The sequence below is a fragment of the Trachemys scripta genome, chromosome 16 (assembly GCF_013100865.1).
Source record: "Trachemys scripta elegans isolate TJP31775 chromosome 16, CAS_Tse_1.0, whole genome shotgun sequence".
In the NCBI taxonomy this organism is placed as follows: Eukaryota; Metazoa; Chordata; order Testudines; family Emydidae; genus Trachemys; species Trachemys scripta.
Genome location: NC_048313.1, coordinates 15,958,873 through 15,981,100, shown reverse-complemented (window position 1 = coordinate 15,981,100; position 22,228 = coordinate 15,958,873). Strand labels below are relative to the sequence as shown.

The 22,228-nt window shown below is 57.4% G+C and overlaps 2 protein-coding genes across 5 annotated transcripts in view; one reads left to right on the top strand and one right to left on the bottom strand.

Moving 5' to 3' along the window:
* Positions 1-16,628, top strand: part of DCAF15 (DDB1 and CUL4 associated factor 15) — a 21,797-nt gene extending 5,169 nt beyond the window's left edge. Inside the window, exons 2-13 of one of the 2 annotated variants that reach the window (XM_034793148.1) lie at positions 704-801; positions 983-1,118; positions 2,084-2,190; positions 3,421-3,560; positions 4,030-4,200; positions 7,936-8,553; positions 10,146-10,237; positions 12,143-12,271; positions 13,178-13,263; positions 13,555-13,689; positions 14,140-14,255; positions 15,718-16,628. In XM_034793148.1, the coding sequence (XP_034649039.1) occupies positions 704-801; positions 983-1,118; positions 2,084-2,190; positions 3,421-3,560; positions 4,030-4,200; positions 7,936-8,553; positions 10,146-10,237; positions 12,143-12,271; positions 13,178-13,263; positions 13,555-13,689; positions 14,140-14,255; positions 15,718-15,773 (1,884 nt within the window). In that variant the 3' untranslated portion in view covers positions 15,774-16,628. The remainder of the gene's footprint in view (positions 1-703; positions 802-982; positions 1,119-2,083; positions 2,191-3,420; positions 3,561-4,029; positions 4,201-7,935; positions 8,554-10,145; positions 10,238-12,142; positions 12,272-13,177; positions 13,264-13,554; positions 13,690-14,139; positions 14,256-15,717) is intronic. The other variant, XM_034793149.1, reaches the window with a different exon arrangement.
* Positions 16,629-16,836: 208 nt separating this feature from the next.
* RFX1 (regulatory factor X1) overlaps positions 16,837-22,228 on the bottom strand; it is a 51,785-nt gene continuing 46,393 nt past the window's right edge. For all 3 annotated transcript variants that reach the window (XM_034793146.1, XM_034793144.1, XM_034793145.1), the window contains 2 exons: positions 22,120-22,165; positions 16,837-21,711 (listed from right to left, as the gene is read on the bottom strand). In XM_034793146.1, coding sequence (XP_034649037.1) covers positions 21,545-21,711; positions 22,120-22,165 — 213 coding nt within the window. In that variant the 3' untranslated portion in view covers positions 16,837-21,544. The remainder of the gene's footprint in view (positions 21,712-22,119; positions 22,166-22,228) is intronic.

Here is a 22,228-nt window from a genome sequence, read left to right as displayed (position 1 = left end):
GGGGGGGGGGAGGCTCCTGTGAGGGAGTTCGGGTGGAGGGGGGGAGCTAACTGAGAGGGGGCTGCTTTGCGGGGGAGGGGTGTTTCCCACGGGGAGCTCATTGAGGGGAGGGGGATGGGGGGTTCTGTGAGGGGCAGTTGCACAGGGAAGGGGGGTCTGACTGATTGGGACTGGGTGTGATTGTGGGAGAGGGGAGGGTCTCTGCGGGGGGCAGTAAGAGGCTTTGTGAAGGAAGAGGGGGTGGTTTCTACAGGAGTAGGTGAAATGACTTGAGCAGAGAGCTGGGGATAGAACCCCGGAGTCCTGACTCCCAACATCTCCCTCTTCCCCCCCACCCACTTCATTAGACCCCATTGACCCAGGAGTCTTGTTTTCTATGTCAGCCTCTGTTCTGCTGCCCTGACCCTGCAGCGAGGTTGCTCCGTGCAGCCATTGCCCCAAAAGCCCCGGCCCCGGGGGCAGCGATGGTGACTTGTCAGGAGAGCCCCAGGGCAGCAACTAATGTGGTCACCGTTACCAGAAATAAACACCCCTGGCTCCGATATCTGCTCATATAGTCCTTGTCTAGCTCAGCTCCTTCCTCACACTGGGATCACAAGCAGAAGGCCTCCACGGGCAGCAATTCAGGACACGTTTTGGGATGTCTTGAGCCCGCTTCTTGTTGGCTGTACCCCCGAGCCTCTGACACTTCCCTTCTTTCCAGATCAGCGGGCAGCTTTCTCCACGCCTCTTCCGCAAGCTGCCCCCAAGGGTGTGCGTTTCCCTGAAGAATATTGTGGACGAAGATTTCTTGTGTGCAGGGTAAGATGTGGCATTTCTCTTGAGCAGGTTGGCAGGGTCATCCATCATTCTCAGCTTGACTTCCACTGGGGGGGCAGATAAACTCATGGGGAGTTTCCATGCCCAGCAAGTTTGGCGAGATGGGGATGTGAATGCATGTGAGTGCTCTGGGCTGACCTATAGTCCTGTGCTCATCTTCCAGACACATCTTCCTCGGCTTCTCCAAGTGCGGGAGGTACGTCTTGTCCTATACCAGCAACAGCGGCGACGACGACTTCTCCTTCTACATCTACCACCTCTATTGGTGGGAATTCAACGTGCACAGCAAGCTGAAGCTGGTACGTATGATGCCCCCAGTCTGGCGCTGGGGGAGGGAAAGCTCCTGAAGCAACTGAGCGTGGTGAATGGGTTCACAAGGAATGAAGACCCACTTCCTGCAGATATTCCCCCTTTGGGCTGTGATCCAGAGGGTTAGGTGTAGCTGGTGCTTGGAAGGGAGACTTCAAAGGAAAACCCAGAAAGGGGATTGGGGAGTCATTAGGGGACACTCTTTCCTTTGCATCATTGCCCCTGTATGAGACTAGAGGGTGCTGGGCTGACCACTGTTGCCCAGTCCGGTTGTAGGAGGTACTAGGGTGCAAGAGGCATCACCTTTTAAACAAGGCATAAAACTGACGCCTTGATCGGGTGCATTTTGCTAGAGTTGAGGAGCTGCTGTCCTCAGATCCCTAATCAGCTCATCACATTTTGCCTCCCTAAATTTCCCCCGCAGTTTCAGTTCTTCCTGTGCTAAATGCTAGTGCAGTGTTGCTGTGCACTGTCAAACTACTGTCATGCTCCACCCCAGAGGCAGCTGTATGCAGTGATTCTTTTATGTAATCAGTTTGTAACGATAAAGCATTTTGAGACCCTCCTGAGTGAAAGGGGCGTCTGAAATGTAAAATCACCTATCTTCTCGTGCCAAACAAACATCTTTCAGAGAATGCCTGATCTCGGCTAAGGGTATGTCTACACTATGAAATTAGGTCGGTTTTATAGAAGTCGATCGTTAGAAAATGATTTTATACAGTCGATTGTGTAGGTCGACGGAATGGTGTTGGTTGTATAGACAAATTGACCTAATGCAGCTAAATTCGACCTAACCTCATAGTGTAGACCAGGGCTAAGCCTCTTAAAAGACCTTCCCAAGTAACTTAGTCCCTACAGTTGTCTGGGGGGGGGGGTTCTAATTCCAGATCCCACTGCTTGGTCATCTGTTTTCTTACATCAGGTTTCAATCTGATTTGCTCTGTTGTTCCCATAGGTACGACAGGTTCGCTTGTTTCAAGATGAAGAAATCTACAGTGACCTTTACCTGACTGTGTGTGAATGGCCCAGTGACTCCTCCAAGGTCATCGTTTTTGGCTTCAAGTGAGTTCCATTGAATGAGTCTTGTCTTGGGGGATGAGGGAGTGATTTGGACAGAATTTGAGTTCCCGCCTGCGCTCCCAACTTCACATCCCCCCATAAAAGGTTAAGGGAGGCTGAGGGACCCATAGCAAATTCTTCTTTGCTGCCGCCAGCCTCCTCCCTGAGGTTTCTGGGTGATACACTCCTGCCTCTTTAAAATAGTTATTTCACTTAACACACAAGTATAGGACTGACAGCCTTGGAAACTGATGTCTTCGTCCTATTCACAGATTGGGTGCAGCCTGGTCAGCGCAGGCCATGCCTTCCCTTCAGTCTCTCCCTGCGTGCGTCTCACCCCAGCCCTAGAAGATGGAGTGTCTAAGGCTGTCAGGAGTGGGGAAGCGGTGCTTTGTGATATTAAGGGGAGAACTATGGCTCAGTTACTCTCCCACCTCCTCCTGAGCTGAATCTAAGGTTGGAAGAGCCAAATGCCCTGACCTGGCAAATAAGAGAGGCAGGTGGGGTGCATCTGCTGTGGTTGGTTAGCATAACACAAACTCCTGTCGAAAGAGGCTGCAGTAGGGTTCCAGTTTAGGGAAAGGCCCCTTATCAATTGAAACCGTTTGACTTCCCTTGTTTCTTTGTTCACGTTTTGAAAAAAACCTGCTTTGTTCTCCATCTGTTTTTAATGACTGTAAATACTTAGTTTTGTGTGGTGTTAGATTGGCAGAGACGTGTGTGTGTTTGCTTTTTTCCTCTGTATTGTATGTATTTGTGATACGATAGCGCCTCGAACCCCTAGTCGTGGGCCAGGACCCCATTGTGCTGGGTGCTGCACAAAATGAACCAAAGGACTGTCCCTGCCCCACAAAGCTTGCAATCAAAGTAAATGTTAATGTTTTATTCACCCAAGCCGTAACTGGGAGTGGGGCTGGGAGCTCTGTGTAACGTCACTGCACGTGAAATGTGTTCTTAAAGATCTGAGAGCAATTCAGTCCTGCCTCTTAGCCCCAAGGCTCTTGTAAAAGAAAAATAACAGTTTAATTTAGTAGCGGCTCCAGTTTGGATTAAACCCTTTGAAGAGATAATCCCATTGCCCCCTCTCCCATGTAACGACTGGCTAATAGGCCTGATTTGCAAGCTAGGACAGAAATCAGGGATGGAAGATGTGGGTTTAAAAGAGGGAGATGAGGGTTTGAATCCCTGAACTTCTCTGAAAGTGACCAAAGGTGTCTCCTGTCTCCCTGGCAGCACACGCTCTGCAAACGGCCTGCTGATGAACATGATGATGATGAGTGATGAAAACCATCGGGATATTTACATCAGCATGGTGGCCATGCCCCCACTCATGTACTGCCCCGGCTGCAGGGATATGGCCCTCGCCCATCCAGGTGAGCCAGTGGGACGGTTCCCTAGCTGTCGAGAATATGCTTGCCGGGAAAGCTGATGTGCATCTTCCTAAGGGGGTCAGAGGAGGCAAGCCGTGACGCTTGGAGGTTTGGCGAAGGTGGGGTGATAGACTTGGTGACGGGACAGAGTGAGGTCTCCTGATTCGTTTAGGGAACAGTTGGGACTCCTGGGTCCTCTTGCCAGCTCTTCCGCTGACTTGCTGCATGATCTTTGGGCAAGCTTTCATCCTCCGTGCCTCAGTTTCCCCATAGGATAATGTAATCTGACTCCCAGTGGGATTCGTTTAGTGTTAGTAAAGGAAATGTTCTTACCCTGCCAGGTGCTAGGCACGGTCAATGTGGGTGACTCTGGGACTGAGCGCGTGGGAGACAAGCAGTATCTGACCCCCCAGCTGTTCTCGTCTTTTGGGCAGGGATGATCTCACTTGTCCCTCTCCTTGTGTGTTCTCAGGGGACCCAAACGCCCACTGTCTGCAGCATGGCTTCATGCTGCACACAAAGTACCAGGTGGTCTATCCGTTCCCCACGTTCCAGCCAGCCTTCCAGCTCAAGAAGGACCAGGTGGTGCTGCTCAACACCAGCTACTCCCTCGTAGCATGTGCTGTTTCCGTACACACCGCAGGTAAGCGCCTCGCCTCTCTGGGGGCAACTGGAATTGGAGAGCACTAACGTGTGGATTTCCTCCTGGGAAGACGCTGCGTTTGGAATTCCAGGCCTTGTTGGGTGTTTCTGCAAGGTCAGCGGTGAGGCTTTGGATGTGTGGGAACGGCTGCTTAGTGTAGTCCGTCTAGTCAGGGTACCTTCTCTCCCTCATCTTGGATTTGAAGGGACCATTAGCTCATCGAGTCTGCCCTCCTGTATAACACAGGCCAGAGAACTTCATTGCCATCCTTCTCTTGCAACCGGCTTGAGCATCGCAGCTACTAAGAGTGTCGCTTTCAGCAACCCGCAGGCCTGTGGCTTGGCCAGGGGTTGGAAACTCCGTGGCTTCAGAATGAGTGCAGTCTACCTTCAGTGCGTGAAACCGCTGCTCAGAGGGGGGAACCCAGGGGTCAGTGGAAGGTCAGGTATCTTGCAAGCAACTGGGCCTAGAGATGAGTAAGTGATGCATGGGAGAGCTGGCAGTCCCAGCTTCCCAGGGTAACGTAGGGCATTCTTTGTAGCCTCGGGTGGTTGCAAGATGCATTGGACTTCAGGTTCTCATTCCTCACTTAACAGCTGCTGAACTACCTAAGAACAAAGCAACCGCCTTGGTCTTGTTGAGGTTTGGATTTCCAGATTCAAACGGTCTCAAACACTAACCTCAAGGGAGGGAAGGATGGTCTTATAGCTGCTTTCTATTATGGTAGGGCCCATTGGCCTGTTGTGCCAGGCGTTGCACAATCAGGTGTCCCTGCCCCAAAGAGCTTGCAATGCAGGAAAACCAGGAGAGGAAGGGTGGGGGTGGGGGGGAGTGAGCACCTGTGTGTGTGTGTGTGTGTGTGTGTATATATATATATATATATATATAATATGAGTAGACCAGGGGTCTCAAACACGCAGCTCGCCAAGCTCCCCGTGCCCGCCCTCCCCGGAGTTATTTCCTGTGGCCACCTAGCTCCCCATACCCGCTGCCCCCCCTTCCCTCTCCGTGCGCCACGTTCCCACTCCTCTGCCTACCTCCAGGTGCTTCCTGCCACCAAACAGCTGTTTGGCAGCACTTAGCGCTTTCTAGGAGGGAGGCAGGGGAGGGGATTTGGGGAAGAGGTTGGAATAGGGGCAGGGAGGGGGTGGAGTTGGGTTGGGGACTTTGGGCAAGGGGTTGGAATGGGGGCGGGGCAGGGGTGGGGCCTCATTGAAGGGGCGGGGGAGGGTGGTGGTGGTGGTCAGTGATGCAGCTCTCGGGCCAATGTACTAGTCTTCATGTGGCCCTCATGGTCATTTGAGTTTGATAACCCTGTAGTAGACAGTGTGGTCTAGTGGCTAAAGCATTGGACTGGGACCCAGGTTCTACTCCTGGTTCTACCACTGACCTGCTGGTTGACCTTGGGCAAGTCACTTCCTCTTCCCATGCCTTAATTTCCCCATCTGTAAAATGGGAAGAATGATACCAACTTCCTTTGTAAGGAATGTACATCTGAGAAATATGTACCTACTAGCATTCGCCCCATAGTAGAGACTGAAAATATACATACCTCTAGTGCGGGACAGGAAATTGACATATTTAGAAAGTTGGCTTTCCCCTGATTCTGTATATCAGTGGTTTTCAATTTGTGGTGCACGGACGCCTGAAGGTCCGCAGACAGTCTAAGATTTCCAAAGGGGTCCGCACCTTCATTTGAAATTTTTTAGCAGTCCACAAATGAAAAAGGTTGAAAACCACCGCTGTATATACTCCAACTCATTAACCTTTGAGGAGACCTCATTGACACAGCATATTTTAATTTATTTAAATGATTTGCGTAGATTATAGGGAGATTAGGTTTTAACATGGGTGGTTGTCATTTCAAATTTAATCTTGGGTGTATTTTTTAAAAGAAAATGTATTTAATTTAAAGACGCTGTTTTCAATAAATGCAATTTTCAAAAAGAATCACTTTTGATCACTGATTAAAAGGGTTGAGAAGTGCTTTGAGATCTGCTGGTGAAAAGTTAGAGCTACTAATTATTCACTCTGTCTACCCCCTGGGATTGCGAGGGTCAATATGTGATTGTAAAGTGCTTTTGAGATCCTTGATTGCAGGCTGCTGGAGCAGTGCACAGGTATGTTGTCCAGATCTCGCAGCCTGGCACAATGGGAGCATATGCTGTTCCTGGGGGCCAGGAACTGTGTCAGCCTTATGAGGCCCGAACGGCTTGGTCCAGGGTGGGTGTCCCATACCTAAGGGCAGTGTGGAAGGACATGCTGAGATGTGGAATCTCCGTCATTGAAGGTTTTTAAGAGCAGGTTAGACAAACACCTGTCAGGGATGGTCTAATACTTAGTCCTGCCCTGAGTGCAGGGGACTGGACTAGATGACCTCTCGAGGTCCCTTCCAGTCCTGCGATTCTAGGAGATCCTGCGATTCTGTTTGGGTGAGAGAAGTTGACAATGGAGCAGAGATTTGGTGGGTGAGGTGGGAGGCATGTAAGGGACACGGAGGGGAAGGGCCTCAAAGGTGAGAATGTGATGCAGGGACATTGAGTCTCGTTCTAACTCGCCTACGGGCGGCTGGAAGCACGTGACATGCTGGTTTCCCAGCGTTTTAGACCTTGGGAGAGGTAAACTGGACCCATGTTAGCGAGCACTGTAAAGCTATCCTGCCTTCCTCCAGGAGACCAGCCCAATGGGTGCAATCTCTTGTTTTACAGAGAAACTGGCTGCTAAAATGAGGACACAGAGAAATGCGGTGAAGGGGTGAAAGCCACACCCCGCTGGCGCGACGGGGAGTTCTGTGTGGGGTATATTAGATGGAGTTGTGTGGTGTTCTAGGGAAATCCTGGTGCGTCTACGCGCACGTTCGAGAGTCCAGCGCCGGAGGCTGGGAGTTGAGACTCCTGGGTTCTGTTCCCAGTTGTGCTGCTGCCTCTGCCACTCGCTCACCGTGTGACCTGGGGCGAGTCACTGCACGTTTGTGTGCACGTTTCTGCGGCCGGGACCTGCCTCCTTCGTGCCGGAGCTTTGGAGGCTCAGTTCTTTAATGTCTGCAAAGCATCTTCCGGTCCCAGCGAGCCGGCCTCAGGGAGGGGGCAGCTGTTTTGCGAATTAAGGCTTTACGTGTTCGTTTCTCCTTAAAACCAATGGGAAGTGGGCATCCGACCCCCTTCGATGGCTCTCCGAATCTCAGCCTAACTCTGAAATGATGTGCCCAGCAATTGCATTCAGTGGTGGGGCCCAGATGAGAGGAAGGATGGTCCAGTGGTTAGTGCACTAGCCTAGGGCTTGGCAGACCTGAGTTCAGACGCCGTGTGTGACCTCTTTGCCTTGGTCCCCCCTGCCCTGCTTCCCAGGGGGGTTATTAGGGGAAATACATTAAAGCTTGTGAAGCACTTTCAGATGCGCCGATGGGAAAGCATTGCCCAGGTGGTACCGCTGAGCCCGGAGTCCTGACGTCTAAACGAAGGCAGAGGTCTAATACTCTTCATCCGAGTATCTGCCGGCGTCTGACGAGGGCACGTGAGGATCTGGGACCTGAGTCACAGCATGGCAGTGGCAGAGCCCGGGGAATGGTTTGCATGCCGTGCCCATCACTCTGGTATTGGGGCACTCGGGGCTCTATCCACTAGACCTTGCTGCTCCCACTTGTCCAGTGGAAAATGCTGAGGGATGTCTCCATGGAAACTGTTCTCTGTGTAGCCATGGCCTCTTTAACCCTTTCCTCACCTCTCTCTGGTTTAGAGGACAGCAACTTCTGCCAAATCCTCTACGACAGACGGAACCAGCCCCAGTCGCCCCACGCAGGGGCTTGTGATGCTGCAGGGGCCATGCCGGGCCCAGTGGCTGCGGAGGAACGGATGGAAAGAGATGGCTGCCCTTGCCGAATGGCTGCCGCACCATCGCCCGCCAGCAGAGCTTCCCAGGGCCCGGAAAGCCCCGTCAAACCCATGGAGCTGTCGCCAGCCGTGGCCAAGGCGAAAGAGTTTGTGGCCGATATTTTCCGACGGGCCAAAGAGGCGAAAGGCCCGGCCCCAGCGGAAGAGGAGGAGGTGGGTGGCGGCCGGTTTGAGTGCCGTCCTGCCCAGGAAGCCGGCCCACACAGATCCCTGTGTCAGGGCACCCCTGCTGATGCACCATGGGAGGCAAAGCCGTGCTTGGGGCCCTCCGGGAGTTACTGCCGCCTGCATCATGGCCTCTCGTCTCCCAGGGGAGACCGAACTCCAGAAGGGGATCAGCCCCCGAAAGATTCTCCCCTTGCCGGACCGGAGATGGAGAGCCAGCCGTCTGAGCCCGGCTACGTCAACTACACCAAGCTGTGCTATGTTCTGGAGCCCAGCGACCTGTCGGAGCCGGAGGACGGTAAGCAGAGCTTCGAGAGGCCAATCCACTTCTCGGGGCGGGGATCGCGCGGAGGGCTGAGCTGACTGGTTTCGGCTGGAGCCCGGGTCCTTTCATCCCTCAGGCTGCTTGTAATTGGACTTACGTGCGTTGTAACCGAGAGCTGTTAACGGTCTAGTGTCCGGCCCGTGCAGTAAGTTTGGGTCTCCCTCTGGTTCCCAGCAGTCAGGCCTCCATGCTGCCAAACCACCCCCCTCCCCTCCCCTCCAATCCCCCCATCCCCAAGTGCTACGAGGCCACTTTGCTGGAAGCCTCAGTGGAGAGGCTGAGGACTGAACTGCCCCTTGCCCCTGTATGGGGTCCCTGCAGGGCACAGCTTACCTTCCTGCTGTGTCCGGTCTGCATTCATGGTGTGGATTGGGACTTCTCTTCTCCGCCATCCCTTGAGACCCCCCCCCCCAGTTACTGGGTCTGTAATGCTCAGAAGGGGCCTCTGGCCAGTGGGGCCCTGTCCCCTCCTTGGGGAGCTCTCTCCATAGCAGCCTCGGGGCACATCTCAGCCTGGGCTGGGGTGGGGGAACCGGAGCTCCAGCTCGAGCCACAGCATAAGCTGTTTTTGGAGCGCTAGCGCAAGCCCAAATCTGGGGCCCTGGGCTGGGAGGCTGGGCCCTGAGCGGCCAGTCTCTGCACAGGCCCCTCCTTCAGCTCCTTGGTACAGCACACGCCTGGCCCCGGGCTGCCAGAGCAGTTCTGGGCCTGTCGCGTTCGTCACTGCAGTCCCTCCCGTACCAGATGGCACGGATGTGCTCTGGCACTTGGTCTCTTCCCTGACGCAGCGAGCAGGAGGCTGGCTAACGAGGCTCTGAAAGACCAGAGCGCTTGCCTGCCCCAGAGTCCCACCCCGCTCCCCCAGACAAGTCCGCAGCACATCCATCAGATTCAATTGCCAGAATCTTCCCTGACTTGCCTAAATGTTCCTGTCCCAAGTAATGTTAACTGAAGGATGGACGCCTTCGTTAACTGCCCTGGTCCCGCTTGGGAAGGCGCCAGTTCACTTCAGCAGGTCCAGCTTTTTGTAATTAGGTTCTTTAATTGTCCCTTCTCTGTCCCCACCAACCACTGGCCCGGCCTGGTGCCTTCGGTTGCATTGCCCGGGTGTAACTGAAGGCAGGTTTTATTTGTACCACGGTAGCACCCAGGAGTCCCAGACATGGGCCAGAACCCCACAGCAAAAAGCCAGTCCCTGCTCCACAGTCCTACACTCCAAGTATTGGAGCTTGGGAAACGATCCTACTTGCAATACAGGAGTCCTGGCATCTGGCTCGTTTCCCCAGAGCTGTGTTGACTCTGTCGGGCTGATGGAAGCAAGAGCTCTGCTCACCAAAGCTGGCTCGGAAAGGCACATGGAGCGGCTCTGAGCCGGAAGAGCCACTCTTCGGACTATATCGCACTAAACCAGGGGGCAGAAACCAGTGTTCTGTTCCTGCCCCCTTAGCAGACATCTCACTTCCCAAGCTCTTCCACGGGGGGCGACTTTGCGGACCCCTTGGGATTACAGGCCCAGCCCCTTCGCCAGCCACGTGGCCTCTGCCTCATACTGCCTTCCCTTTCAGAATACGAGGATGACAAGATCTCGCTGCCGTTTGTCGTAACTGACCTGAGAGGGCGAAACCTCAAGCCGCTGAAGGAGAGAGCCATATTCCAGGTCAGGCGTGGCCTCGGGCTCTGGTCCTGTCATGGGGTGGGGGGCGGGGACTTAAAGGGACACCGTCAGCTTGAAATCTAGTCCGTTTCAAATAATGAGCTAACACTCCCGCAGCTGCCCCGGATCGCCCGGCCAGTTTCGGGGGTTTGACAGTCACGTTCTGTCACCGCTGAATGCATTCGATCTTGCCACATTGCTGGACATGGAGGATTTGACCATGTGATGCACGAGGCAAAGGTGTCTGACCCTGTGCTGTCAACGTAGGAGTCAGGCGTAACAGTGCTGTGTGTGTCTGAGACTTGCAGACAGAAGTGGGTGTCCTTTTTAAAGCTTTCATCAGCCGCTGCTGTTCCATAGAGATGTAGTCTCCATGGAGACTACAAGTCCCAACGTGCAGTGCTTTGTCCGGAGCCGAGTGTTGCATTTTAAGGTGTCAATTCTGGACTGGGCAGCTGTGAGTAACACCCTGGGGCGAAAACTGACCACGCTGCCCCGCCTCCAGTCAGCCGTCCCCAGAGAGGCAGCCGAACCACGCTGATTTCACAAACGCTTTCTACATTCACAAAAATTCTGATTTTTCACCTTCTAAATGGGCTGGGCTGGAGGAAGATCCCTCCCTAAGAGAGGGGAGGTTACCTGGTGATCTGCTGGGAGAGGGAAGTGTGAATGGGGCAGTGGGCTCTAGTGCAGGGGTTTGCAACCTTTTTCTTTCGGAGGCCCCCCCACATGCTATAAAACCTCCACAGCCCCCCGTGTCACAACAACTGCTTTTCTGCATATAAAAGCCAGGGCCGGCGTTAGGGGGTAGCAAACAGGGCAGTTGCCCGGGGCCCCACGCCACAGGGAGCCCCATGACGCTAAGCTGCTCAGGCTTCGGCTTCAGCCCTGGGTGGCGGGGCTCGGGGCCTTGGGCTTCAGCCCCAGGCCATGTGGCTTCGGCTTTCTGCCCTGGGCCCCAGTGAGTCTGATGCTGGCCCTGCTTGACAGGCACCCCTGAAACGGCTCGCGGCCCCCCAGCAGGCCCTGGACCCTTGGTTGAGAACCACGGCTCTAGTGGGCAGAGCGCTGGCCTGGGGGTCAGGGGACCTAGCGTTCATTCTTGACTCTGCTGCCGGGTGACTGGGCAAGTCGTGTTCCCCATCTGCAGCATGGGGGTATGTTCCCCATCACCTCAGTGCCATGATGACCAGCACTCGGTGGGGGGGATTACTCACGAGCAGGTCTGTTCTGAGGAGGGCTGCTGAACTCAGCACCGTGGGGCTTTGTGGCCGAGCCGTGCCGTGGTTTTTATCCACCGGTGACCATAAAAGATTCTGCCAGCCAGAGAGGTGCCCCCGTCCTACCTGTCTCGGCGCTGATGGACTTGGTCTACAGGCTCCGGCTCAGATGGGGCTCTAGAGCACCAAACCCCCAGCGACAGCTCCTCCCTGACAAGCTTACAGACGAGAGAAAGGGCAGGAGAGGTGAAGCCGACAAGGCATAGTGCTCAGTGCCCACCATCACACGGAGTCTGGCAGGGCTGGGAATCACACCCAGGAGCGCCACAAGCGGCTCCTCCCTCTAACCTGGCTGCCAGCTCCGGAGGAGGTAATGGGCTTGAGCCCGCAGTTAAACCTTTGGGCACAGTGCTGGCGATGGGTGAGCTGAGTTGAATCTAGTTGGTGCCCTCGGAGCAGGGTTGGACTAGCGACGTGCGTCTGTCTCTCTCAGCGCAGAGTGGTGGGCTGAGAAAAGGGGCCCTGTCTGCGGAGTCCCGTGGCGGGCTGGGACTGGACTTTGAGGAGTGAGTTCCCATAGCTTTCTACCGAGCCAGGACCTGCTTAGCACAGCTGCCTAAAGTGACAGGCCCTTAGGACCAGGGAGAAACAGCTGCTGAGGCGTCTGGGTTCTCTCCCCCCGTTGCAGGGCCAGTACCTGACGGTGGAGCAGCTGACTTTGGATTTTGAGTACGTCATTAATGAGGTGATCCGGAACGACGCCTCCTGGTCCAGGCAGTTCTGCTCCTTCAGCGACTACGACATCGTCATCTTAGAGGTGAGTGCGCGGGAGCATCCCTTCCCCTGCAGAGCCAGGCGAGCCTCGGGCTGCCTAGTGAAGCCGTCGGGCGGACCGCCTCCGGCTGCGTGACTTGAGAGCCGCAGCGCCTTGCCTGGGCCGGGAGCCAGCACTGAGGCGTAACCCCCAGTGGCTCCGCCGGCCGCTCCTCCAGCAGGATCAACAAACTTCTCTGTTGGCTGCTACAGACTGGAGCAAGGACCTGGCCGGAAGCCGTAGTGCTGCCTCTGAAATGAAACCGATGGCAGTAGCCCTCCTCTGTAACAGGGCGTGGCCACACAGCATTGCATGCCTGGGAGCTGTGTCCTTCTGTAGGTAGCAGAGTTGAAGGGTCTCCGTGTGGAACCGGGTGGGGAGGGAGAGATGGTCTGGCCAGGAACCCGGAGAAGGGACAGGGTCAGCCTCTGCATTTCCCCTGGCTGCTGCACTGGGATGGGGCGGTCAGAGGGGAGTGATTGGCACCTGTTCCTTCTTCGGGGGGTGGGGATCTCGCTTCCTGCTGCAGCACCTGGCTGCTGACCGCTTTGGGGGGCGGCTGTTGGAGCTCCTGACCCACCTAATCTGAGGGGAGGAGGGGTCAGGCCCCTCTCTTTGGTCTCACGTTTCTACTGTCTTGACTCTGCCGTGCCCGGTGTGTGGTGGGAATCCCAGTGGACAGGCATCTCTTGTGCACATCAGCTGCCCTGGGCTGCTGCTGCCCTCGGTACAGAGAACCCTGGGCTCTGGAGGGACCATCCAGGGCTAAATACAACCAGGCCACCCTTCCTTCTGCCTGGGACCCATAGCCGCCCTGTCAAGCGTGATCCATGCCCAGCAGTGCTCCACAGTGATCTCTGCCAGGCTCCGTAACCTCCCCGAGTCAACTGTCCAATCCCCTCCCTGTAGGTGTGTCCAGAAACCAACCAAGTCATCATCAATATCGGATTATTGCTCTTGGCCTTCCCAGCTCCTGACGAAGAGGGCCAGCTTAGGTGAGTACAGCCACTGCCGAAACTCCCCCCGTGACGTCTCTCCATCCCCTCGGCGTGTGCTTTTAGGGGACCCAGTCCCCACAGAAGGGGCAGGAACTGACGTGAAGGGAGGTCATGGAGAGCAGATGCCGGGGGGCGGGGGAGTCCAGGAGGAATTCCAGTAGCCAGAACCCCTCCACCCAACCTCAGCCCCTAGGGGGCTCCAGGAGTCCTGGTAATTGCCCAGATTGTACGTGGGGCTTGGGGAGGAAATGGTTAATTTCTAGCCGACCCCTGTTCTAACCTGCCCAGGCCGGTGTGTGTCCTGTGCCTCCCCTCCAGACCAAAGACCTATCACACCAGCCTGAAAGTCGCCTGGAATCTGAACACTGGCACCTTCATCACCGTCAGCGTGGGAGACCTCACGGAAGTCAAGGGGCAGACCAGGTGTGTGGCAGCGGCCGTGGCTGGTGCCTGCTGGGGTGAGCTGGGGAAAGTCACTCACTCCAGAGAGCTGGGCTTGGGTCCGAGTCCCAGATCCTGGCGCCGTCAGACCTTTGCTGGTTAGAATCAAGAGCCCTTCACTGAGCCTATTGCCATCCCAGTTCAAACCTCCCTTTTCCCAACCAAAGTGGCCCTGCCTTCCGGCCTTCTCCCCTGGGAACACATTTCCCTTCCACCTCCCCATAGCTGGCGCTGGGGCGGCTGCGTCCGGAGGGACCTGGGGCTGTGGGGCGTTCTGGGGATCTGCTCAGCCCCAGACCTGCCTGGCGCTTGTGTTTGACAGCACTAATACAAACCGCCCAGGGCGCTGCCTCTGGAAAATCACAGCCTGGGGGCCTCGGCCCAGGGCGGGCCCCTGCTCTGCCCACTCACGGTGCTGTCCCCTGTCCGCAGCGGCAGCGTCTGGAGCTCCTACCGGAAGAGCTGCGTGGACATGGTGATGAAGTGGCTGGTGCCGGAGAGCAGCGGGCGATACGTCAACAGAATGACGAACGAGGCACTTCATAAAGGTAAACGCCCCTCCCCAGGCCGGGCGCTGAGCCCTGGAGGAGGGGCTGCCCGGCTTCCCCTCGGGGGTGCAGCCGAGCCCTGCCGAAGGCGAGGGATCCCCTAGCGAGGCCTGTGTGAGTGAGACGGGGCTGGGCAGTGTGACACAGCACGGCTGGCTGATCCCGTTCACCACGCGGCTTCCCCGCTGTGTTCTGCTGCCCAGTCCGCTGCCATGCAATGGCTGCTACGCTCCCAGCCTTGTCAGCCTGCCTGGGCTCCAGACCCGCGCTCTGCGCCCCCGCCAGCAGGAACGTGGCGCTGGGGCCGGGGCAAGCTGTGCGCCGTGCTGCTGGAGGCTGGATCTCTCCGTTCCAGCTGAGGGGAGGCGAAGTGTGTCTGGGCTGTGCTGCCAAGGGCACGGTTCCCTCCAGAGCCCAGCGGGGGGGCCTCTAAGCTCCCTGGCGTGTTGCGGGACGGTTACTTTCTGCTGGACAGCGTCCTGCCCCAGACTCCATGTGTGGGGGCGTCCCTCCCTGCCCTCTACCCCAGGAGGAGGCTATCTGCCCAGTCATGGCTCTTCGCTGCGTGGCCCCCGGTTAAACTCCCCACCAGAAATAATTGCATGCTCCTAGATCCCTGTGTATCGGCGAAGGCCAGAAGGGGCCGCTGGGCTCACGCAGCCGAGACCCGCGCCCCAGGGATTCCTGCAGCCGGCCCCTGGCTAAGCTTGGGCAGATGGGTTAGACACAGAAGCCGATCCCCCAGCAGACATGGTGCAGGTGGTGTCCGACCAAACCCCGCCCAGCCTGGACCCAGCTGATCCCTTAGCCGGAGCTCTGGGTCGTGCCTGGAACCCCAGTGGGAACGGGGGGAAGCGGGTGCAGCTGCCCTCGCTGTTCCGGGGGCAGTTGGTCCCCGCTGTCTGGGTGCAGGACTCTGTCCAATCTCTCCAGGGCCTGCTGCTCCCTCCCCCTGCGCCCTGTGTCTCTCCTGACTCCGCAGCTGAGCACGGGCAGGTCAGAAGCCTCCGGCCCCACGGACGGAATTCCCCGCTTGGCTGGCGGCCGAGCCAGGCAGAGCTGTGCCCGTGTCAGTAGGCAGGGGACGGCAGAGCCATGCCGGGGGATGGGGGGCGGGCATGGCAGGCATGCCACGCTGGGCTTTAATCGCGAACCCCCAGCAGGACCATCCCCTGCACTGCTGGGAGGGAGGGCCCACGCGCTGCACTGAGCACACCCCTGGCTTGACCCCTTGCTGCCCGGTGGCTTGTAGCCACACTGACTCCTGGCCCAGGGCCCGCTTCCTACGCGGATCCTGCCACCTTACTTTACCATCAGTGTAGTGGGGAGACTTGGGTCCTTCCCCCACCCCCAACGCAGCCCCGGGTGTGCCCGCCCCGCCCTCAGCCGCCCAGCCTTGGGAGTGGGGAAATGGCCACCGAGGAGCAGCTCCTTCAACCCATCTGCTCTTTACTCTCTCTAGGCTGCTCCTTGAAGGTCCTAGCAGACAACGAGCGCTACACCTGGATCGTCTTGTGACGCGGAGGCGAGCCTGGTTTGGTTCCTGCCGTACTGTACGTCGGATTTAACTACCTCCTCCTGTTTGAGTTTCGTTGGGTTTTAATTTCTCTTCATCCTTTTTTTTAATTAGAGTAACTCGTGCTTTTGCTGAAAGTGGATGTAAGTAGGAGTATCCCTAGGGGAGGGGGAATGCCTGTCATCCCAGGGCCCAGCCCAGCGTCTCCTCTGGGGTTGGACCGTGACGCTCTTGCCTCTGCCGACGGCGTTTCCTGTGGTGCACGTGCTCAGTTGGGGCTAGCGGGATGCTGTGGGAGGGACCTGACCCTCGTCACCGTGATCTGCGGTGACTTAGCAGTAACATGCCCTGGCTCCACCCTTTCTGAACAGGGCAGCCTCTTCCTCCGGCTCGGGACACCACTTTAACCATCTCCCTGCTTTCTGGAGACGGTGAATTCTTCTAATACTGCCCCGGCCACGTGCTGCCAAAGCCGTCAGCAGCACGCCTGGCCCCTGGGGAGAAGGCCCCGCGCAGCCCCTCTCCCGGGACCGTTCAGGTGTCATTGAGGGGGCGAGAGGGCAGCATTCTAGCTTCCCCCAGGCGTAGCGTGATCCTGTGGCAGAACAAATCTCCCGCCCTCCAGGGGGCCAGATGGCCCGGTTCTGTTCGATGTATATTTAAGTGTCATTCTCTGTTCAGTGTTTAAGGCACTTTTTCCAGTGGAGGAGGTTTTTCCTTTGAGTCCAGATAACACACCTCTCCCCCGCCCACACACTTTGTGGATCATTCCACAGTCCCCGGCCCCACTGTTAATCATTTAGTTTCTCCTCAAATGGGCTTTTGTTTCCCTGTAATAAACATTTTAATTTCCAAGACTTCGGTTTGCGTCGCTTTCTGCTGCGGGCGCAGGGGAGAGTGCCTGGCCCTAGAGTGCACGTGCCGCGCAGCTCTGGGAGCAGGTGGGCCGAGCACCACGTGACTTAGGCCGTGCTCGCAGGGATTAGCGAGAAGCATTCCCCCGCCGCACAGCTGAAAGCTTCCCGAGCGCGGCTCCCGCTGCCAATAACCAAGTGGCGCCGGAGGCAAAGAACACGGCTGAATTTATTTCTCTTAAGAAAGAACTACAAAAGGTAGAAAACAGCGTTTGCACTCTAGACTACACACGTCTACATCATCCGATCACAGGCACGGCCCATCTCCTGGGCCGGGACACCTACAAAAGCTCTTCACACTCCACGTGAAGGCTGCAGCCCACAGCTGCTGCACAGAAGATTGACACAAAATATATATTTTATACAATATGTAGATTTTTGCAATAAACATCTATCTCACAGGTTTAAACCACTGGAAAAAGTGAACAAATAAGGCCATGATGGTTGAAAAAACCCAAAAATATCAAGTAATTTATAGCTTCACCAATCTCACAATATTGAAGTGGTTTATAGAGTAAGGATTAGTCATTACATACAAAAGCACAGATTTCTTTTCCTCTTTAAAACTAGAATATCTAATATTCAATTACAAACCGGTAGAGTCGAGCTTGGTTTCTGGAGAGCAGAGAGTAGCCGAGACTGACTGATGGGCTCTTGGTTACTAGCGTAGAGGAGGGACGCCAAGGAGAATTTTGCTGTTCTCTGAGAGCAAAGCCAGGGGCTAAGCACGATCCCAGTGCCGCCCACTGACTGAATTGTGTCACAGCCAGACCAGAAGCTGCCCGAGCAGAGGGCATCTCTCATGGGTTGGGCAGAGGGTATTTTTATAAGGCAGCAACTCAAAAGAAAGGCAAGATCGTGTGTCTGGCCGTCCTGCTCTGTGGGGGTGCAGCGGCGGGGTCATGCCATAAGTCTGAATGGCAACGTGACTGGACAGGACTTGAACGTTCCTAAAGCCAAAGCCAGGGTGGGAGCTAAACTGCAGAGGAGGTTCGTAGGGGGTGGGCGCAGCTACGCTCATGTAGCCCTACCGCTTCGCTGGAAGCTAACCAAGTGAAACTACCTATTTCTTGAAGTTTTTGGTGGCTGCTGCCTCCTTCCATGTGCTGGCCCAGGGCTGCCAGCGCTGGTGTACGTTTCTCTAGCCCCTGATGGGGTATGAAATAGGTCTTCGCTGGCCCCTGGGCTGCTCTAAAGCTCTCAGTGGCTCTGAGCTCGGGCCTGTGGCAGTCAGCGACCCAGGTGGGCGTGAGAACTCTGTGTTGACATTAGCCGAGTCACCTCTTGCGGGGTTTGCAATAGGAAACATGGGGACACTTTGCTAGCGGAGGGGGAAGCTGTAGAAGGCGCAGACAAGCGGCAACAAGGTGTTTGCAAAGCAAGGGCCCTTTGCTGTGAGACGCGGCGGGGGCGGCCTGGAACCATGCAACAATGGAAACTGGCTAGCCTCTAACTGAGGGGGGGCTGGTGGCCGGCAGAATGGGTGTTGACTGCAGTTTGCCTGATTCTCTCCACTAGGGGGCGTGAATGGGCCTTGCCCTGGGAGCTACAGCCTGGGGCAGTTCTCAGCAAATCAACTGCTGTGGGGGGTCAGCCCATATTGGGGGGGGATTTGGCACCTGGTTAGGGCCCCGCCTTGGAGACAGCGAGCACACTCAGCACCTCCAGCAGGCAGGGGAGGGGCTGGGTCTGCGTGGGCCCCCGGGGCAGGTCATGGAAGAGCCCTGGCCGAAAGCCGTGCAGCACCCAGCTGGAATTGCACTTGAACAAGGAGTGGGTCCCTGGAGCCACCTGCCCTGCCAATAAAACCAGCCCCGCAGGGGAACACGGAGCCTGGACCTGGAGCGGGGACAAGGGCAGAGAACCGGCTGCATTCTGCTAGCTAGGTACGTCCTGTGCGCCGAGCTGTGCAGGCAGGACAGCAGGGGGCGCTCTGGTCTGTGCAATCTCCGGAAAGGGCCTGTAGGGTTGGACTCCTGGGAGCCATGAGGGAGCAGGGTGAGAGGAGCCCGGGGTGGGGGTGTAGGGAAACTTCCCTTATTCCAGAACCCAGCCCCTCCCTCTGACTGGCTGGGGGAGAGCGAGGGATGGCTTGTATCCGCCCCAGCAGCCGAAGCCCCCGTACCCGCTGGAGAACGCTGCACCCTGCCATAGCCTCACTCCGGCCTACCCAGCTGAGACCTGGTGGGTGCCCTGTCCGGATTCACTCACCCGCTTTGCCCTGTCTGCTCTGGCAGTGCTGGGCTGGTGGTTGGCAGGGGTCATCTTACAATCTTGGGGGGAGAGGTCAGGGGGTAAGTCAAGATCTGGGGATGAATATGATTACCAGGAAGCCCCCAGCATGGGGGTTCAGACATTCTGAACTGCCCCTCCAGCCTGCAATGCTCAGAACCCTCCCTTCATTACAGCCCGGCTCTTGCCTGAGCCCCATGTCCTACAGCCTGAGCGGAGCTCAATGCTCCCGCTGCCCGTGGGGCTTGCTGTCAGCATGGCAGGCTGCCCCAGCGAGAGTGCTTGTCTTGGCCTGTTCGCCTAGGTCTGGCCCCCGGGATGTCAGGGCCCCAGCAGAAAGGGGACTAGGAAAGGCTGGGCCGGCTGCCTGACCAAAATCAGAGCGTCCTGGGAGGGTGCGCAAGGGGGTGCTGTGGAAGAGACGCTAAGAGGCCCCCAGTATGTCTTACTGGGAGCACTGGCCAAGCGTAGGGAGCTGCCAGCTGCCAGCCCAGCAGCACTAGCAGGGGCAGAGCCGGGAGGCCCCTCCCTGGGGCTGGCCATCGCTCTGCCCTGCCTGGCACATGCAGGCCAGGAGGGAGAGCTGAGAGCAGCTAGACTGGCCAGGGGATCCCTGTGGGGAGGGCTGGGGGAGAAGGTCTCTGTGTCTCGTGGCCACTGGAGTGCGAAGCAGAGACCCAGCCCCTTTGCGGGATGATGTAGCAGAGCCAGGACTGTGGGCAGAGTGCAGACAGGGCACGAGCACTAGGGCTGCACTGCACGTAGCCAGAGGCTCTGGGACCGAAGAACTGCCCGTGAAACAGCTCTGCTCTCTGGAGACGCCTATTCCTGCCGGCTGGGAAGACACAGCGAGCGGGAGCCCCAGACTGAGACGGGATCTCAGACAGCTGTTCACACGAGCAGCCAGAGCTCCCTGGCTCGACCAGGGAGGGTTTAAGCAGAGCCGCTGGGAGAACAGCTTCTGTGTGAGGATGGGAATGTTGAGGGCTGAGATCCCAACCCCAAGAGGGGAGAAAATACACGAGAGAGAGAAGAGATCCAAGACCAGGAATGAACTAGGCCGGGGGGAGGGAGATTCCCCGCCCCCCTTCCTGGAACCAGCAGGACCCAGGGGCAGCGTGATGTGCGGGAGGGGGGAACCAAGCCGCGAGGGATTGTGTTGGGGGGAGGGGGACGTAACTCTCCAGGGGGCTGCGACAGACTCAGTGATCCCAGATATGATCGCTGCCAGGGCGGCTTTGCCACGGCTCCTGCTCTCACCCACTAAGAGACGCCGCTGGTCTTCTGGCTGTGGCTTTGCCAGTTCCACTGGTTCTGTGATGTAATCCCCCACTGCGGCCGAGAGGAGAAACATCCGCTCAGCCCCCATCCATCTCCCCCGCCCCAGCCTGTTCTCTCCGGAGCCTCCTGCCCGGGGCTTCTCCGGCAGCTGAAGCGTATGGCACAACAAATGCATATTCCCTAAGGCACGTGGGTTCTGCTGCACGTCCCCTGTATGGCGAGCGACCCCTGAGGCTGCACAGAGCAGGACCCGCCCCCCAGGCTGGAGCTGACCCGGAACTCCTGATTTCAGCCCCGTGCAGGCCGGCGGGTGGGACAGGGCAGCGCTGAGCAGTGCGGGGAGCGAAGGGGCTGGGCCCTGGAGCCTTCCCCGGGGCGGCTGAGCGCTCTGGTGACACAGAGCGGGCCACTGTGCCTTTGCCATTTATAAATGACCTCGGATGTCAGCCAGGGGCTAGCATAGCCAGCCCCCACAAGCCCCGCTGGGGGCTCCCCTGCACGAGTCCCTTAGCCACTAAAAACAAGGGGCCATGTCCCTTTGATTGTGCAGCTCTGGTCCCTGCTGGCCCCAGGAAAAGCCTCTAAAGGACGCTACACCTGCTCTCGCTGAGCCACTGCCCGCCCATTGGCGCTGGCTTGCCGTACCGTCCTGGCGGGGGGAAGCTGGGAGCGGGCCGGCTGTGCAAGGAGTTTGCCGGCGGGAGGACTCTGCTTGGCTTGGTGCCTTCTCATGGGGGTGGTTCAAAAGGGACTGGCTCCCGTGTAGACAGGGGAGCTGGTCCAATCGCTGCCTGGGTGAGAGTCCAAGTGAATCGTCCCGCTGGACCGCGGCTCTGACAGCTAGGAGGGGCTGGCAGGTGAGGGGAGCCTGTGGCCAGCGGGGGGTGGAGACAGGTACTTGCCTCCTGTTCAGAAGTCCCATGATGCTCTCTGCCAGATCTGGGAAAGGGCAGGAGCTGCATCTCGGGAAAGTAAAAAGCAGCGAAGCTGGCGGCTAGCAGCCCTGTGCCCGGCTGGGGGGGGAGCTGCCCCCCACATGGCAGGAAAGCAGCCCTGCAGGAGCCACCCGGCCCGTGGGGTCGGAGCGGGGGCGAGGGGCGTAGTGGTGTTCAATGGTATCTTGCTTCGCCTCCCCCATAACGGGGCACTCACTGCACAAGCCTTCCGCTGCCCACAAAGCACCCGTGCTGGGGAGGGGGGCGGAAATGAAAGCGCTTTGCATACCACTCGGAGACAGGGAATAGCTCATCTTTATCACTAGGCAGCAGCCGGGAGGAACTGGACACAGGACTCGGCTCTGGCTGGGCGGTTCTGACTCCAGGCCCACGCAGGCGTCTCTCTGGCCTCTAGCTGGAAGGCAGGGCTTGCACAAAGATCCCCCTGGAGTCCGTCCGTGAGAGCTTGGAGGGGGGCTCCAGGGGCTCGGCTGTCAGGCTGCTGGAGTCATTGGAGTTGAGGGAAATCTCCTGCTGCATCTCGTCGTCGCTCTCCTCCTCTTCCTCCTCCTCCTCATCTGAGTCAAAGAGAGCAGGAACGAGAGAGGGAGGGTGCTGAGAATCCGGGGGCTGCACGGTCTGTGCCCAAAACCCTGGATTTCTCTGGCCCCGCCCCGCATGGCCACACCCCCTCTCCCAGTCCTGACCAATCAGGACGGTCCCTTCTACTATTCCATTGTCTCACAGGTGTGGCCTGCGGCAGATTAGCGTGATGGGGGAACTGGGGCCCGTGTCTCCTCTGAAGCCCCTTTGAGGCCCGACTGGAGGGGACTTGATATGGGGGGGCAGGGGGGGTTGAATTTTTTTGTTCAGGGCCCTGGTGGGGTCTGCTGCTGGACCGAGGAGGTGGACCCCCGGGAACTGTGGCTCTTGGCAGCTTAAAGGCAATGGCCCCATTCGGAGAGACGCGGCAGGTGGGCAGTTACCTTTGTCTGCGTCCAGAGAATTCAAGGAGCTCGTCAGGTTAGCAAACTGGAAAGACAAACGAGGATGAGTGCTCAGAGCCCCCAGCCCCGCAGGCACTACTCCCCCCCC